This window comes from Anolis carolinensis, chromosome 4 (assembly GCF_035594765.1).
Source record: "Anolis carolinensis isolate JA03-04 chromosome 4, rAnoCar3.1.pri, whole genome shotgun sequence".
NCBI lineage: Eukaryota > Metazoa > Chordata > Lepidosauria > Squamata > Dactyloidae > Anolis > Anolis carolinensis.
This window is the reverse complement of record NC_085844.1, coordinates 146,331,178-146,350,149: the sequence shown is the minus strand read 5'-3', so window position 1 is coordinate 146,350,149 and position 18,972 is coordinate 146,331,178. Positions and strand designations below refer to the sequence as shown.

Genomic DNA, 18,972 nt, shown 5'->3' with positions numbered 1-18,972 from the left:
GCCTAAATCGCCTCCCGCCGTGCGCTATTAGCGCAGGAAAGGAAAAATAAGCTATAAACGCTAATATTTAGTATATTTTTCAGCAATTTTTGGTGGAAATTGATAAGATATGATTTTCTATATTCCCTAGTATATTTCAATCAAAGAAGGCACAGTCTGAACTCTAGCTGACCCGGAAATCCCTGCCTTTCCTCACCCTAGATTCTGGGCTTTGCACAAAAGAGGATAAACTGTCACCATGAAATCTTATCTATTTGCATCTGCATGACCCATAGCTAGAGATTGTCACCTTAGATCGGAGCAGCCCCACGGGTGATTGTATCTCATATGGTAATGTTGACCACAATCCCATCCTGGACCCCTGGGGAGCCAAAGGAAGACTCCCCACTGGTCCTGTCTCTGTAATCCCAATAGTGTCAATATAAACTGACATCTCCGCCATACCTCAAGGTATTCATGAACTGTGTATGTGCGTAAAGGACCCCGGACATCCCAAATGACCCTATTCAAAAACAGCAATAATCTTAAGATTATCTTGGAAGGCGCTAGCCTCAGGTGGTCGCTTTTGCATAAGATAACTCCAATGATTCATTCACCAGAACCCATTGTCTAGCTGACTCCTGCCTTCCCCAACCTGATTGGCCCTGGCAGAGGCGAAGGTTGTCCCTCATTGGCTGAGACGCAGAGCGGGAATCCTAGCTCCCGCCTAGTGTGACACTCTCGACCTATCAGCAGCAGATGAGCAAAGGGACAGGGCAGGAAGTTCAAATAGACTTCAAACTTGTAAAATATATAAAATGGCTTTATTTCCAATGTATCGTTACATCTTGCATGTCGATCTATCGCTGCTAGATGTCCGTTCAGCTGAATCGCTAAATAAACACTTTGGCAGTTTTTTCCTTCAACTTGGCAGAGTCTTTTCCTTTCGGTCTCAGGTAAATTTATATTCCGGGTTATTTTCTGCCTCCCTAACGGCTCGCCAAGGCTAGTTCCCTCACAGATCTCCCTCACAGGGCAGATCTGGGCTAATTGCGGTCTCGATAACAGAAGGGGACTCGGGGTGGAGCACAACATATATACGGCAAACATTCAATGCCGGAGCATAAAATAAACCATAAATATACATAAACACTAAAATCAGGAATCTTCACATTAAAACCATTATTTTAAACCATCATAAGTCAGCCGTACCGTATCCGGTCAGCAGGGTGAAATTTCCTATTGCTGCCATTATTGCCTTGCCCCAAAAGCTTGGTCTCACAGCCAGGTCTTTACCATCTTTCTAAAGGACAGGAGGGAGGGGGCTGATCTCACCAGGAAGGGAGTTGCATAACTGAGGAGCAATCACTGAAAAGGCCCTGTGACAGTGGCGGGACCGAGAGCAGGGCCTCCCCGGGAAATCTTAATCTCCGCTGTGGTTCATAGAGGGAGATGTGTTTGAACAGGCAAACTGGGCCAGGGCCATTTAGGGCTTTATAGGCCAAAGCCAGCACTTTGAATTATGCTTGATAACTAACTGGCAGCCAGTGGAGCTGACGCAGCATGGGAGTTGTGCGCTCCCTCTATGCCACCCCAGTTATTAACCTGGCTGCCTCTCGCTGGACTATTTGAAGCTTCTGAACAGTCTTCAAAGGCAACCCCATGTACAGCACGTTGCACTAGTCCATCCTAGATGTAACGAGAGCGTGGACCACCGAGGCCGACTTCCCAAGGTATGGGCGCAACTGGTGCAGAAGTTTTAATTGTGCAACCCCCCCCCCCCCCCCAAGCCACTGCCAAAACCTGAGGTTCTAGGCTCAGTGATGAATCCAGGAGGACTCCCAAGCTGCGAATATTATCTAGAAAATATTATACCCATTAAGTCCTTCTTAGACTGAACTAAATCTGTAGGTTTATTTTTATTTATTTATTACATCACTTCTACCCCGCCCTTCTCATCCATCAGGGGACTCAGGGCGGCTTACAGTATAACCATACACATTAAAAACAGTTTTCATCAAATTTAAAAATCCATCAAGATTAAAAATTACAATAAAATTAAGAATAGCCATTAAAATATACATAATTATACATTTAAATATACATTTAAGGCGCTTTCCATGTTCATGTGGGGTCTGTCAGTAGGTCATATATTCTTATCTCATTTTTGCTGCTACTCATGCTCAAATGCCTGGTCCCATAACCACGTTTTTGTCCTCTTTCGGAAAGACAGGAGGGAGGGAGCCTGCCTGATTTCAATGGGGAGGGCGTTCCATAGGCGGGGAGCCACCACTGAAAAGGCCCTGTCTCTCGTCCCCGCCAGCCGCACCTGTGAGGCTGACGGGACCGCGAGCAGGGCCTCATCTGACGATCTTAAGCTTCGAGGTGGGTTATAAAATATTGAAAGCTTTGTGCGGGAATATGGCTTTCCTGATACTGTTGAACCATAATCTCCTAATATCCCCTTTCCTGGTGTATAAATGTTTTAACTAACCATATTTGTCCATACAAAAAATTATATTAGTCACCTAAGCCCTTAATTGGCTTGATGCAAGAATGACTGGAGGAAGCACAGTTTATGTTAACAAACAAGTCAAACCATTTTTTCCCTGTTACTTCTGTAAACTTAAAGCCAGCACAGTCTTGATGTCTATGTTCTCTTTTATGCTACAAATTCTCCTGCTTGTGGCTTAAAAAGGATCTGGACAAAGACCATCTGAAGAACCGTAAAATCATTTTGCAACTCTTAAATATTTGAATTATATTCAGTGTTTCATTTGTGTTTCCTTATGCTACTCTCTAAAACCACACCTCTGAGGTCTCCTGTCTTAACAAGCATAGGAATTTAGGATAGCGACACTTGTTGGACCTGACTATGGTGCACTGATGCCCACGGCCCAGCTTTGGGCTTAAGGAGTTGCCCTATTTCAAATCACTCAGGAAAATAATCTTATGTGAGATTGTTGTATGGCTCTTTATCTATAGCCACCTAAAACATCCAAGGTTTGATCTGTGGCCTGTAATTTTGTGTGATTTTGTGGCAATAATTATGTAACGGCTACTTGATTATAGTGCTTTCAAATGATATTTCAAAATACATTTAAAAAGTGCAAAATACAAAATGGCATGGAAATGTTAACTTCCTCACTTCACAGAACCTTAATATTTGGAATGAACCAAAATTGTTATTGTGTTATTGAAGGCTTTCATGGCCAGAATCAGTTTTCCAGGCTGTATGGCCATGTTCCAGAAGCACTCTCTCCTGGCATTTCACTCACATCTATGGCAGGCATCCTCAGAGGTTGTGGGGTCTGTTGTAAACTAGACAAGTGTGGTTTATATATCTGTGGAATGTCCTGGGTGGGAAAAAGAACTTATGTATGTTTGAGGCAATTATGAGTGTTGCAATGGGCCACCTTGATTAGCATTGAAAAACCTTGCCGCTGCTTCCTGCCTGGGGGAATCCTTTTTTGGGAGGTGTTAGCTGGCCCTGATTGATTCATGTCTGGCAAGAGCACAGCATGAATTTATTACTTGCTTTTTCACAGTAAATTTATTGATTTTAATTTTTATTTATTAATTAAAATACCACCAATGTCTTAATTTCTAGGATACCAGGCAAGCATAAAAGAGGCACCAAGCCCCAAATACAGCATATCTGCAAAACAAAACCATATTTATAATTGTAGACTTTTGCTTACTCAGATTAACCCTTAATTGCTATGGTAAATTTATGCACTTGTCTTTCGTAATTCTTAATTAATCCTGAGAATAGCAATGGCCATGAGTTAATGCCATTGGTGTCCATGTGACCCCACTACCCCCGCCCCTGCTATAGCATCTTTATGAGGCTGTACCCAATCCCCACTTTCTGACCCTTCCTAGATCCATATTCTTTGTCTTTGTTTAGTTGTTGCATTAAGTGAAACAGAATTAGGATATGGCAGAACATGACTGTATACAAGGTTAGCAGAGAGAAAGAACTCTAACATAATTACTGTGTGCTGTTCCCCTGGAAACAATATACTAGTATCACCTGAATGATTGCAACACCAGATGCATGATGGACAGATAATAGGTTTTGTACACAGGAGCCTCACGCCCAGCTTTGTCTCATTTTACAGGCCTGGTAAGTAAGTCATCATGTTACTGAGATTTGTGTAGAACAGGCACAGCTTCCCTCTCACCAGAGAGATGGGCAGCCCCTCTATTTAGGGCAGTAGTAGAGGCATACATATTCAAAGCTGGAAGGAAATTATCTCAATTACGATGACATCCTGTGTCACTCATGCTCCTAATTCCATTCTTAAATCTTCTAAGGAAGGACCTTGATTTGTTCACTCTTCTTTACTTGATTTTCTGAATAATCACCTGATCTCTGGTCTCAGGTGGCTTCTCTTAATTTGCATCCTTTTCCTGTTTCTCTGGATTACTGTGCCACCATGAACATACCTGATGCCATTTATGGACCTCATCAGACGGAGTTTTTTTCCTCATCCTAGGACGCTGCCAAGACACAGCCAGGACGGAGCCCAATAGAGCCCATTGCATGATGCAGGGCTATTTCCGTCCCGGATGTGTCTACCTGGCGATGACCTGGGAGCAAATAGGAAATGCCATGGGATGGTAAGGGGGTGGAGTGCTATCCAACAGTTTCCTCAGCTGCCCCATGAATGCACCCTGCTGCCCCACAGATTCCCTTGCCGTCCCCCAGCTTATGGACCTCCATCTGATGACGTCTTTATTTCAGAAACTAAGCAGAGTGTGGCTTGGTATGTATAAGGGTGGGACTGGAGACTACCAGAGAATACTAGAGATCTCCATGGAAGAGTAGAAAAGAATTATGCCTGAAGCCGTGGAAATCCACTGCCAATCAAGTTTGACAATACTGGCCTAGATGGAACAATACTGGCCTGAATCTGTATAGGACAAGTCACTATGTTTCTATGTATCCTACTGTGCACTGAGGATGGCTTTATAGATGTTGTTTGAGGAAGCTAGGAATTATGGCAGTCACACTCCCACATGCAGAGGGTCATCCATTTCCTATCTCCTGTCTGAGAGCTTTGTCCAGATGATGATACTGATATTTTAATTTTTCCAGTTACTCCAAAGAGAACCCTAGACCACCCAGTCTTGACTGCTATTTGGTGTAAATTTTAGATTTATTAAAGAAGCCGTTGATCAACTGAAGAATCAGTGTTTTGCTTGACTTCACATCTGGTGCTCGGTCATAAGGCTGCCGTTTAAGAGACATATGAATAATTGTTGCCTTTTCCACCAAAGGGACTTAGGGAATTCAAGCTCAGATACAAAAATAAAAGGACAAAGAAGGAGCTAATGCAGAACAGGATGTGGTGAAACGAACAACCCTCTTTTCAAAAGCTCATCCAACAAACGGTGTGCCGCAACTGAAATGATACAAATCAAGCGTACAATGGCATTTTTACATGGAGACTGGACTGGGAAGCAAATATGGCAGCTAGCACCTGTGTTGTGGCCAGCATATCCTGTTTACCAGAAAAAGGGCACTGCTTGGACCAAGCGTTAAGAACGTTCAAGTTGATGTTGCAAAATTTTTGCAAGGTTCTGTGAATTTCTCTTTTGGTTCTTAGGTACAATGATATGTTATTTAACTGTAGAAAAGAAAAAAATAAACACAAGGATATTTGTCTTATGCCTTTTATTTAAAAAGTCAATTATGTTACTAAACAAGTGGAGATGTGCACTAGTAATGAAATGAGTAGAGGAAGGCACAGAATGAACTGAACCTTTTACTTTTCCAAGGTAGAAAAATCTAGATCAGGAGTCCTCAATCTTTTTAAGCAGAGGGCCGGTCCACAATCCATCAGACTGTTGAGAGGCTGAATTATCATTTGGGGAAAAAAACCGAACAAATCCCTATGCACGCTGCAATTGTCTTATTTGTAGTGCAAAAAAACCCCCAAACAAACCCAACAACGATAATAAAAGAACAATACAATATTTTTAAAATAAAGACAATTTTAACCAACATAAACCTATCAGGATTTCAATGGGAAATGTGAGCCTGTTTCTGGCCAATGAGATAGTCAAGTTAATTAGGATGTTGTTGTTGTGTGCCTTCAAGTCATTTCAGACTTTGGGAGAGCCTAAGTCTAAAACTAAGGAGGGGGGCAGGTAAATGACCTTGGAGTGCTGCATCCAGCCCTCGGGCCTTAGTTTGGGGACCCCGATCTAGATTTATTTATTTATTTATTTATTTCAATTATTTATACCCCACCCTTCTCACCCGAGGGGACTCAGGGCGGCTTACAAGTGGCAATTGATGCCGTTACACCATTATACAATGAACTAAAACGTCAAAACAGTTAAAACAGTCATAAAATACAATATACAAAGTTTAAAACAATGCAAAGTGCTTATGCCATTCATCCACCTGATGCTCTATTCATCCACTAGATGCTCAGTGATATTTTTGGATAGGAATGAGAAACTTCCACTTCTAGATACAATTGCAGTGTAGTTCCTAATATTAGTCACAATTAGCTGTGCTGTCTAGAGATGATTGAGACAGCAGTCCAACAACCTTTAGAAGTCCTCACAATTCCCATCCCATATGCTGGACTCGAATGGCCTGAGATACTTATGGTCTAAAGTGAAAGAGCATCCCACATCCAGAAGATATTCGCTTAGGGGACACAGGCCCAGCTGTAGGACACAGAGAGCTCCTTGCTGATGCTTCCGGTCCCTCAGCATTTGCTGCCTGAGGTAGTTTCTTCATTCCACTATAATGGGTCCAGCCAGCCCATTATGGAATGACCAACAATCACACTATGTAACACAATTTCAGTTCCTGAGTTATAAATGTCATTTCCTAATTGGCTCTATCATAAAAACATGGGAAAATGTTATTAAACTGCAAAAACTTTATTTTTGCAGGACATCCTGCAGCACATTTTGTTATAGTTTTTCAATGACTATCTCATAGAATCTCAACCAATTCAACATGGTCTGCGGCAGCCACAAAAACAAAGTTTCTGGAGTATAACAACTACTTTCAAAGCAAGTACTGCACCATTAAACAGGAAATAACACTTTCAAAACAGAAACAGATCTCCCCCCCCCCAAATTTTATTACATAGTGTAATTTAATATCATATTTTTCAAAGTAAGCCCTTCTGTATACTTTGGGGCAAACAAGAAGAGAGGATGGGAGATCCATGATCATGATCTAAGACCATTATCCTCCCAAAAACTTGTGTCTGTCAAAAATTATAGGATTTTTCTGTAAGCTCTCTATATTCTCTCACTGAACAAATAAAACATATTGAATGCAATTTTAATTGTATAATCAGCATATGAGAAAGCATTTCCCTTTTTCCATCCCTGATTAGATTTGGGTACTTCTGCAATTTCTTTTAACTGAAATATAGATAGGTAAATTTTCATATCAGCATATGGACATTCTGTTATTTCATTTATCTGGTCCCTCAACTGCAGCTTGATTCTATAAACTGATATAGAAGCTTACATCCTTATGTAAGCTTCAATACTCTTGGGTAACATTGGGCAAGTCACACGCTCTCAGCCTCAGAGGAAAGCAAGGGCGAGTCTCCTTTGAACAAGTCTTGCCAAGAAAACCCGTGACAGGCTTGCCTTAGGGCTGCCATAAGCCAGGAACAACTTAAGGGCAGACAACAACAATAACAATTCTTGCGTGGGTGCTGCTAAGCCATCCATGCTTCTCTGAAGAGGAAATGCTTATGACTTTACGTGTCCCATGCAGTTTGGCTACTATGTTATCAAGAAAAAAAGAATCCTGCCGCTTTCCTATTAGCACATCCTTCTTCCTTCTTGTCCTTGAATTTCTAGAAGTCACTTGCATCTCCAAGAAATCTCCAGCAAAGATCATTCATGTTAGAACTTTATTATTCCAATAATTTATTTGGTTGGAAGTGTATCACCAGTGAGGGTTTCTCCAAAAATGAAACAATAACATTGTCATTGCTTAATGGTGCAGGTGCACATTATTCTCAAGTGCTGCGTGTTGTAGGTTGTGTCCAGCAACTGGTGCCAAAACCATTCACTTCTTTAGGGCAAGTATTGAGAACTGTACTTGGAATTTCCAAACTGGCCAAGTCAGCTCTTCCAGGTAGCTACAACCCCTTTCCTCCTGGCACTATAAGTTGAATTTGTCACTTTGGGTAAAATTTCAAACTGTAATATAGCAGCTGGAGATGTATTATATGACAGCATATGTAGATGAATATCAGGCAATGGGCTCTTCTACAATTGTCTGAGTTCTTTGCCAGTTGTTACTTCTGATCCCACTTGTTCCATTCTTCTGAGTGACTGTCAGACTAGTCTCTTGGATCTGCTTTATTACTCTTCAAAATATTTTTAAAACCAGGCCATGGTTTACTGGAGTTTCTAAGGAAAAGTTTCCCCTATGATGAAAAAAAAATCTTAGACTTATAGTACTATAGTGCAAAAATGCTGTTTCATGAATGTGCTAGTCCACCAGCACTATAACATCACAACTCTTTAAAAATTAAAATGTAAGAGAGGAAAATTATATTTTCCCCAATATGTCTCAGAATTTTAAATAAATCTATTTTAAATGGGGGTAATATGCTGCATCTGGTGCTGGGAAAATTCCAAACATAATCCAGGACAATGGAAATATTATTTGGGCACACAAAAAAACCTAACCCTGGGAACCACAGCAATACTCCACTATCATGCCATATTTACATTGTCTGGAGGAGCCCAATGATAGTTTTCCTTTTTAATTTTGAGTGACACCTTCTGAGGCTGCACCTACACTGTCGAACTGATGTAGTTTTTCATGACTCAATGTTATGGAATCCAGGGAGTTGTAGTTTTATAAGACACTGGTACCTCACAAAACTGCAGCTCTCATGATTTCATAACATTGGTCTATGGAGGTAAAAGCTGTGAAAAACTTCATGGGGGCCACGGTAGCGCAGTGGGTTAAACTGCTAGCTGCAGGAAATCTGCTGACTGGAGGGTTGGTAGTTTGAAACCGCAGGTCGGGGTGAGCTCCCACTGTTAACCCTAGCTTCTGCCAATCTAGCAGTTCAAAAGCATGCAGTGAGAGTAGATCAATAGGTACCGCCTTGGCAGGAAGGTTAAAGGGTAGCCCATGCAGACATGTTGGCAACATGATCAGAGATGTTTACAGACAACAGGCTCCTCGTCATGGAAAAATGGAACAAGAGCACCTCCCCATGACCGGAGTTGAACATTGCCTCAAGATGCCGGAGATAAAAAAGGGGAAGGCTTTTACCTTTGTCTGTGTCTTGTATGTCATTGTTGTTCACTGTGTAATAAACACTGAATGTTTGCTTTATATACTGTATTTTGTATACTGTAATCTGCTCTGAGTCCCTCCGGGGAGATAAAGCTGAATATAAAGTGTATTATTATGATTATTTATTCTACAGTGTATTTCATTTATTTCTTTATTTCTTTGTTTATTTCATCATTTCTATCCCGCCCTTCTCACCCTAAGGGACTCAGGGTGGCTTACAAAACTGGCAGAATTCGATGCCAATATACAACAATACAAAAGAATAAAACATAAGCAATTAAAAACAGATTTAAAATAATACAAAATACTTGAGCCATTCATCCACACCCTCTGTGCTTGTACAGGTTCAATATCCCTTATATAAAATGTGTTAGTACAGAAGGAATATCTGCATTTGTATAGACATATATAATGAGTCTAAACACAAGATTAATTTATGTTTCATGGATACCTTATATGCCTGGCCAGAAAGTAATTTTATACAATATTTTTAATAATTGTGGGCATGAAACAATGTTGGTATACATGTAAACATCAGAAAGCAAAAGTATCATCTCAGTGACCCATTGGCCACCTAGTTTTTGAATATTTTGCATTTGGGAATTTGAAGTATTTCATATTTGGGAATTCCATATGGGTCCCATATGGGGAGATAAAGCAGGGTATAAATATAATAATAATAATAATAATAATAATAATAATAATAATAATAATAATAATAATAATAGAACCCCATCGAAATAGGCTAATAGGACAGTAGAACTGGTCCTCTGACACTTGGAGCCCATCCATACTCAGATTGGTGGGATTAAATGCAGCTCACCACTTCCCTTTCTAAACAGTTGATCAGTGTTGTGGCTCATATTCTTTGACTAGGCTTATACATGCTGACCTTGTGAAAAAAATTCCATACTCAATACCCATTTGCAGTCATACAATCTAGTTTGGGTATATGTTGTTGACTACATTTCATTTTTTGTCGATGCACATAATAAAGTAATGATATGATAAGTCTGACAGGAATACTTAAGATCTTATATTGTGTGAGAACATGGGAGCTTATATGTTGTAGGAAATATCAGTTCACACATTAATTTGTGGTTAGACTCTACAGTGTATATAGAAGCTCAAAGCAATAATATAATTTGTTATGTGTATTCAAGTCTTCTGGAAAGCTGTAAATCTTGGAAAAAGTATGATTCAACAGACCTCATTTGGAAGGTTTAAGAATTAGAATCCCATATGATTTATAACATACGATTATAGATTTAGTACATAGATCTAGTGATGCTCTCTAATTTGTTTTGTCCTTTTTTCAAAAATGCAATCAGAGCTTGGGGGTGTTTAAGGGTCACAGATGAGAATAATGTACTGAAACGAAAACATTATTTGGAAAATATTAGAAATGTAAGCAGTAACAGCAGTTCAGGTGTCTGCAAAGCTTTGCAAGACGGATAAAGGTGACTTAAAGGTCAGGAAGAGAAGAGAACGGCTATTGCCATCCACAATTTCATCTGGTATGTGCTAATTTATGAGGTGGAGATTCTGGTGTTGTTCATTGGCTGCTCTCCACCTCCTCCATGTGACTGGTTGAGCCCTTCACTATCATTTGCCACATTTCTCTCAGAGTCACACTGCCAGTTTGTAGCATTCAGGCTACAGAGGGACCAAGGCTGACCAGAAATGGGGGCCAGCAAGGTAAGTGGCTAAAATTCTAGAAATACCTCTTAATTGTGCCTTTGCCTTTTCCAGTTGTTGGGTTAAACAACAGTGGTTTCTATCTCATGATTTAAGGATTTATTTCTTGATAGTGAAATGTGGCTTTAATGCTGAATGCTAATACATGGGGATTCAAACCTGGAGTTGGGTTGGCAGATATTTCAAGTTTCTTTTTGAAAAGTGACACAATCGATTGCACTTTTAAAGCTTTTTGATTCTCTTAATGTAAGCGTTGAACCAAGATGCTGAAGAAGAATAAAGTCTTCAATAGCCAATTCCACACTGCTGTATAAAATTCACATTGAACTGGATTATATGGCAGTATGGACTCAGATAACCCAGTTCAAAGTGGATATTATGGATTATCTGCCTTGATATTTTGGGTTATATGTCTGTGTGGCAGGGCCCTGTGACTCCTAAACCCTAAAAGCAAAGAAATGTTAGACAAACTTGGTAACTGTGTACACAATGTCTGGTAATAGAAATCATAAAAGGTTTTTTTTTTATCCAGCTTCCCGAATCCCCATTCATAATAAGTGGCCATTATTAATAAGTGGCCAATAAGGGGTCCAATCCAAGGATAACTTTTCCATGCTGGGCTGACTATGAAGTCAAATCAAGTTTAATTTGGGGTCAAGTAAGATTTTAGGGTTCCCTTCCTTTAATCACTGTAACAATGCTCATGTTGAGATTGGAGCGGAACAGAAATTTGACTACCTTCTTCATTCCTCACATTTCTGCCCTACCATTCATGATATCCAGTAGGAGTTGCCTGTGGAAAGTGTAGGCAGCGAGTTGTCTTCCTCTTGGCTGAAAATTGCACAAGCTCCTGTTTGGCAAATGTTTATATTTGTGACTGAATCTGGATTTACATTTGGGTTTTCTTACACAATGTGGTTATCCTTGTTGAACTGGCTCAAAGGAGGCGATGGCAGTGACCACAAAACTGGCCTTACAAACTGTGTGGGTGGGGTGCATATTTGGCCCACCTGGCAATTCTTGCTGCTCTAGAAATATATTGGGAAGCAGTCCCACCCATCAAAGCAAATTCTTGTTGAGAGGATCAACAAGAACAACTCTTGCTCACTAGCTCATCTACCTGATGAAGGAGAACATGAGCATCGGAGAAAGAAGGCCAAGTTCGACAGTCCAAACCAAAACAGGCACTGATGAGACTCAGAAATTGTTGCTGGAAATAGAGTTGTTGATTCCTAAGTATAGGCAGGCCGGACTGTGAATCACATCTGGAGGAGCTGGATTTAACTCTGATGTGGTAAGAAGTAACCTGCACTGGCTGTCTGTATACTTGACTGACAGGTACCTCTTTTGACTCCACTTTCTTAGAAAACTAAATTAGGGTTGTCAAGTCTCAGCGCACCAGATGGAGTTTTTCTTACCCAGTTTTTAGGGCCCCTTCCACACAGTTGAATAAAATCTCACATTTTCTGCTTTGAACTGGACTATATGGCAGTGTGGAGTCAAATTACCCAGTTCAAAGCAGATATTGTGGGATTTTCTGCCTCGATATTCTAGGTTATATGGTTGTGTGGAAGGGTCCGAGGTGAGGAGACACATCTCAGAACAAAAGACTCTGGAGGAGAAGGTTTGCTTTATTGTGTGAGCTGGCTTTCTCATGAATACACACCCACCTCCTCTTAATAACACATATAAAAAGATGCAACACCAGTTAAACTAGACCATAGTTAACTATTTTCTGGTACCAATATGTAAGAAATGACTGTATATAATGTGATGCACCACTATCTGGACATACTAAAATGAAGACATACCGTCTGTATTAATTTTAGGCAACAAAAGAAGTAGCTAAATGCTGTTCACAAAGTAGTACAAAACATCCACATTATGTGTCTCACTCCCTAACACAGTGGTTCTCAATCTGTGGGTGCCCAGATATTTTGGCCTTCAGCTCCCAGAAAGCCTAACAGCTGGTAAACTGGCTGGGATTTCTGGGAGTTGTAGGCCAAAACATCTGGGGACCCACAGGTTGAGAACCACTGCCTAACACATGCACATGCACAGAATCTTTTGCAGCTGCTGTAGAATGACTTTGCCCTTGGCTTTTGGCTCAGGGGATGGGAAGCCACTGAACAGGCAGCCCTAATTCCTAGGACAAACTCTAATGAACACACATCCCTGTACTTTACTGACAATATTGTTTGTCATTCCAGCTGCTTTTGACTTCATAGCTTTCTGAAAGTAGAATGACATCAGAGTCCTGTGATAGGACAATGTTACCTTTATATTTTTGAGGTATAAATGCTTCCCATCCCTCTTTTTTCCAATTATGTTTTCAATGGTCCCGATGACTTATGAAAATGGGAATTGTAGACCGAGTTTCAGTGTGAGGAAATGATGATCATGATGATGTTCATGATGCACTTTGTTTACATCCTGCCTTTTCTCCAGAATTGGGACTGATGACAACTTACTCATTATATTACAAAACATGTAATATAATAACTATAACAACAACAACAATAATAACCTTTGTCATGATCTTTATGCACATTTATTGTACAATGTTGTTGTATTTCTTGAATCTAGAATACAAATGTTTGTTCTTGGTGTTGTACTAGTGTTGTGATAGCTTTGTATCTTCTCAAATTACAATTAAAAACTTAACAATTCTCGATAGTGTTCTCTGTTTTCTGAAATATAGTTGTATAATTGTGATCCAGAGCACCCAATAGATAGCCATTCATTGATAAGCGGGCTTTAAAATTAAACATCCCGCCAGAAGTATGGGAATAGGATTAAGGCCTGAAGCAGCATGGGAACTACTGTTATATATACAGAATTAGAACTGCAAAAGACTTTGGCTATCCTATAATTAAGATTGTTTATAGTTCACTGATATTTGAGTCCATTGTTTGATGTTCAGATTGCATCAACATTTCAAAAGAACATTTCAATTCAACAGGATAGTTTTTGTATGTCACTCCATGCAAGCATTCAAACTGAGAGTAGCTACTCCTTACTCACTATGCCACCAAGTGAGGTCATAGAGAAGAGCTGTAAGTGTCAACAAAACCTCAAGGCAGCAATATGTTGCTGAAGACTTTCATAGCCAGAATCACTGGGTTGTTCTGCATTTTCCAGGCTGTATGGCCATGTTCCAGAACCTCATTTCATGTTCTTCTGAATTAATCTGGATTCTGCACAATATATATAAACCTTGTATGTTATGTATGAAAAGAGTGTATCCATTCTTTACTTGCACAATTTGTCAGTATTGTGTTGTGAACTGACCACAGTATTATTAAATTGGGAGTTGGGAGATCCAGGTTCAAATCCACAGTGAGCCACATATTTCACTGGATAGTCCCGGAGGCTGACGGTTCTCACATCAGTAGGATGGTGAATCCACTTTGAGAATTAATCTGAACTGTAGCTATCCAAGGTGCTCAACCTATTTTGGGAATGTGATTCAGCGCCCCAGATGGCTCCTTGAGGGCTCAAAATAAAACTTGAAGATTTATCAACCCACTGACAGCAGAGCCACAAGTTTTCACATTAACTACTTTGGTTGCTGAGAGATTGTCAAGACTGTAAGAAAAGACAGGAAAGAAATAGAATGAATATAAATATATTTTGCTAATTGCTGTCACATTCTTGCGTATATGCCAGTGGAGCAGCTTTTGTCCATCTATCTGATCTGTCTTTAAAGCAACCATTTGTGGAAAGAGGAAAAAGAATAATAAAGCAAAACTCATATCCTTAAATTTCTCCCAATCTCATGAACTTGCCTTGAAGAAAGGCAGTTCCTTAAAAAGCCTAGAAGGAATGATGTCTTTCATCAAAGCCCATCAAACCCACTTGGATATCAAGTCTATTCACAGCTCTGTTGGGAATACCAGGAAATGGAATTCCTACTTGCTTAGGTGGCAGAGAACGGGCATATTTTTATAATTGTAATGTTTTGTAACCAATGTGCATTTCGATTGTATGTATTTATCAGTTTAAGATGCTAGACATCTTGAGAATTTTGTTTTGAAGCTAATTAACTCGACCTACATTTCCTAGGCATGTGTGTGTGTGTGTGTGTGTGTGTGTATATATATATATATATATATATATATATATATATATATATATATATATATATAATATGTTTATCCTTCAGATTTTTTGCTTCTCCAAATACTGAAAAGGGCTGATTTTTGTTCATTCAAAAAGTATACCAAATACATAAAAATATACTTTAGGATCAAATATTTTATGCCGACTTTTTTAAAATGAAGAAAATGCAGACACGGAATGGCATACACTTCTAAAATAAAATCCAGGTAAAATTAACACAGCGGTGACGCAATGGGTTAAACCCGTGTGCTGCTGAACTGCTGACCTGAAGGTTGAAAGTTTGAATCCACAGAATTGGGTGAGCTCCTGCTGTTATCCCTAATTCCTGCCAACCTAGCAGTTCAAAAACATGCAAACGTGAGTAGGTAAATAGGTACTGCTTTGGTGGGAAAAGGCAAAAAAGATGCTCTAAGCAGTCATGCCTGTAACACGACCAAGAGGTGTTTACAGACGATGCGGACTCTTCGGCTTGGAAATAGAGAAAAGCACCTCTCCCAGAAACAGAGATAAGCACTGCCTCCAGAGCCAGAAATGAAAGGAGAAGCCTTTGCCTTTGTCTGTGTTATGTGTGCCTCATTGTATTCCATTGTAGCAAGGCATTGAATGTTTGCTGTAATTGGCTCTGAGTCCCCTCAGGGAGAAGCGAGGAATATAAATAAAGTGTTATAATAATACAGTATATTATTATTATTATTAATCATCATCATCATCATCATTTGCCATGAGCAGGTTGCCAAAATGGACTTTAGTCCAAGTGAATGAGAGCTAACCATGTCTAGCTGTTCCCTATGTGATGCCTGCATAACAGCCTCTGCACTAACTCCTTTGAATGGATAGGGAAATTTCTTGGAAAATGTTTGACAGCACCTGTTATATTAGAATTGAACCTTGAATGCAAAGGTTAAAACCAGGTGTCACTGTTACTTTCTTCTTCACTTACTTTACACACAGTTAGAATGTCTCACTTCCTGTAGAAAACCTTTCCAAAATGTCTCTTGTGTATCTTTTTCTAACATTCAATTTTCACCAGATGTCTGAACTAAATGGTTGTCAAAAACCATGTGAAATCTAATTGAGGTAGCCTATTTTATAGAGACATGACCATCCAGTAGGATTTCAGTCATAAAAATTGGATATTAGTGAATGTTTGGTTAAGGAAGATTATTTTTGAGTAGGGATTATGCAGCCACATGCCTAACAATGTTTGTAAACATGGTATTGCGACATAATTGTATCACTTTATTCCACATTCTTTGCTCACTCTTCTGGAGTAATTGCAATATCTCCTTATTGATCACTGTTCTCTTTCCTCAGATGGAGAAGTATTCCGTTTTTGCTGTCATTTTGTATGCTGTTTGCCTGTACGAGGTCTTGGGATACCCATACAATGATGTCTCCATAGCTTGTGATTCTATGTTGCCAGATCGTGGAAGTGGGCCACAGAGGTCTCCACCACCTTATGTCATTTCAGTATCATTTGATAGATATGATCCTGGAAATGAAATACAAGGTAAGCATGATGCCCAGTTTACCAGGCTGCCATGGTTGCAGGGCAAGGGAGCAGCCAGGGCTGATATCGTGCCAGTGATGGGGGAGTCATCTTCTTGGCATGGGTCATAGATCTAGGATTAGGTGATAGCATAAGGGGATCCCCTTTGGGGATGAAGGGCTTGTGGTGTTGTGATGGCCTTGTCCAACTGAGGGCACACAGGCTACAAACTCTGATGACTGTGAGACCATGGTAAGCAGCTGCTTCAGCGCTCCGCTCCCTCACATGTCAGTCCAAGGCCTCTAGTATTGATATGGAGCAGTGGGCTCATCAGTTAACATTGGGTTGATCGATGCCTGGATTCAGACTCATGTGTGGTCCAACCCTATCTATAGATGTAACCAAATTAAGTCTTGTACTTATTCATTCCAGTAAAATGTCTGTCTGGTCTGTTTTTGAGCATAGAGGATCTCGCTCTTGCACACACAACTTATGACCTCATCAGATGGGCGCCTTTCCATGTAGTATACCGGTTGCACTTCTCTTTTCTGATGGAGCCCATTACATGATGCAGACATACTTCAGGCTGGGCTCCATCAGGAAAAGGGAAATGAAGCAGCATATGCCACTGTTGTAGCAACATGGAAACCCTCCCATGTTGCCTTCAGGACAATGGGGGGGGGAAGCGGGGCAATGATGCTGTCTCCCGTGGGATGGGGTCACCAGTAAGTAGAGCGACAGGTTCTCCACACCCCCTTCCAGGACCTAATGGATTCTCCACAATGTGTGGCGAAGCCATGGACCTTTATTGATGAGGACCTTATACAAAATAGTTAAAAGTATAGGCAAGAGATATTTCATTCTCTGTGTCCGTGAAGCCATTTTTGTGGGCTCCCATCAAACCTGGAAGAGATACCTATAATTCTGGAGGCTGGAAACATTTGTATTAGTATTAAAACTTCTATGTTAAATGATTGAAAAATAATGTGTCAATATTCAAACACTAAGAGGAACTGTACATCCAATTTGTTAATTGGCTACAATGTTAATTTGTTACAAATAATTCAAATGATCAATTGCCACATCCCGTTACCTCCCAAGAAATTAATGATTTAAACTCACAAGAAATATAGTCTCAGAAATTATATTCAACTTATGCAACCTTTAAAAATGGTTGTTGAAAGAAAAATAGGTAATTGAGATGAAACATGAATTACATTATTGGATAGCACTGGAAAGCTTAATAAATTGGCTATTACTATTACGGGAAAGCCTTTTAAACTGGGATGTTATGTATGTTTGGATTTATGTGCATTGCCCAAGCAATATTTCTGTGCTGGGACTGTCTACTAAAGAAATTAATACAGCTCCATAGTAGTTTATTACAGAGCGGATTCTGTGTCTTATATACAGTAGAATCTCACTTATCCAAGCCTCGCTTATCCAATGTTCTGGATTATCCAAGCCATTTTTGTAGTCAATGTTTTCAATATATCGTGATATTTTGGTGCTAAATTCATAAATACAGTAATTACAACATAACATTACTGCGTATTGAACTACTTTTGCTGTCAAATTTGTTGTATAACATGATGTTTTGGTGCTTAATTTGTAAAATCATAACCTAATTTGATGTTTAATAGGCTTTTCCTTAATCCCTCCTTATTATCCAAGATATTCGCTTATCCAAGCTTCTGCCAGCCCGTTTAGCTTGGATAAGTGAGACACTACTGTAGTTGATAGTTGAAGAATCTATACTTTGACACTGAATCACAGTCTACGTTTTTTTCATTGCAATTATGCCATGGAAAAAGAGAAGATGGGTCATTTATCCCAACACTGAGTTTCCTGGGCATTGAAATGTTTATTTCAAAATACAGTGTTCCCTCACTTATTGCGGGGGTTAGGTTCCAGGACCACCCGCAATAAATGAAAATCCACGAAGTAGGGACACTATATTTATTTTAATATTTATATATTATTTTAGTAGTTATACACTATTTTAAGTCTTTATCAACCAATCGTGTGTTGATAAATCGCCTCCTCCTCCTGTTGCTGCCTGGGCTCCTTTTCTTTCCCTTTGGCTTCTCCTTCCTCACTTCCTTAGGCTGTAAATTGTATTTTTTATGATTTATAATAGTCTTTTAGAGTTTATTGAAAAGCCGCAAAACAGCAAATCCGCAAAAAGTGAACTGCGAAGTAGTGAGGGAACACTGTACAAGCTTGTAGTCCACTTGGCTAGAGGAATATTGTTCAAAATGTATCAGCAAAACATGCTGAAACCTTAGTAGCCATGATAGATGTAAAAGCAGGACTACATCACTCTTTGCTCCTCCCATGATAAGAAAAATGATTTCAAGCATGCATT

General features: G+C 39.8%; 1 protein-coding gene across 1 annotated transcript in view; it reads left to right on the top strand.

Moving 5' to 3' along the window:
* The first annotated feature begins 10,887 nt into the window (after positions 1-10,887).
* Positions 10,888-18,972, top strand: part of LOC100559392 (hornerin) — a 48,124-nt gene continuing 40,039 nt past the window's right edge. The window contains exons 1-2 of the mRNA XM_062979554.1: positions 10,888-10,993; positions 16,430-16,625. Of these exons, the coding sequence (XP_062835624.1) occupies positions 10,979-10,993; positions 16,430-16,625 (211 nt within the window). The 5' untranslated portion in view covers positions 10,888-10,978. The remainder of the gene's footprint in view (positions 10,994-16,429; positions 16,626-18,972) is intronic.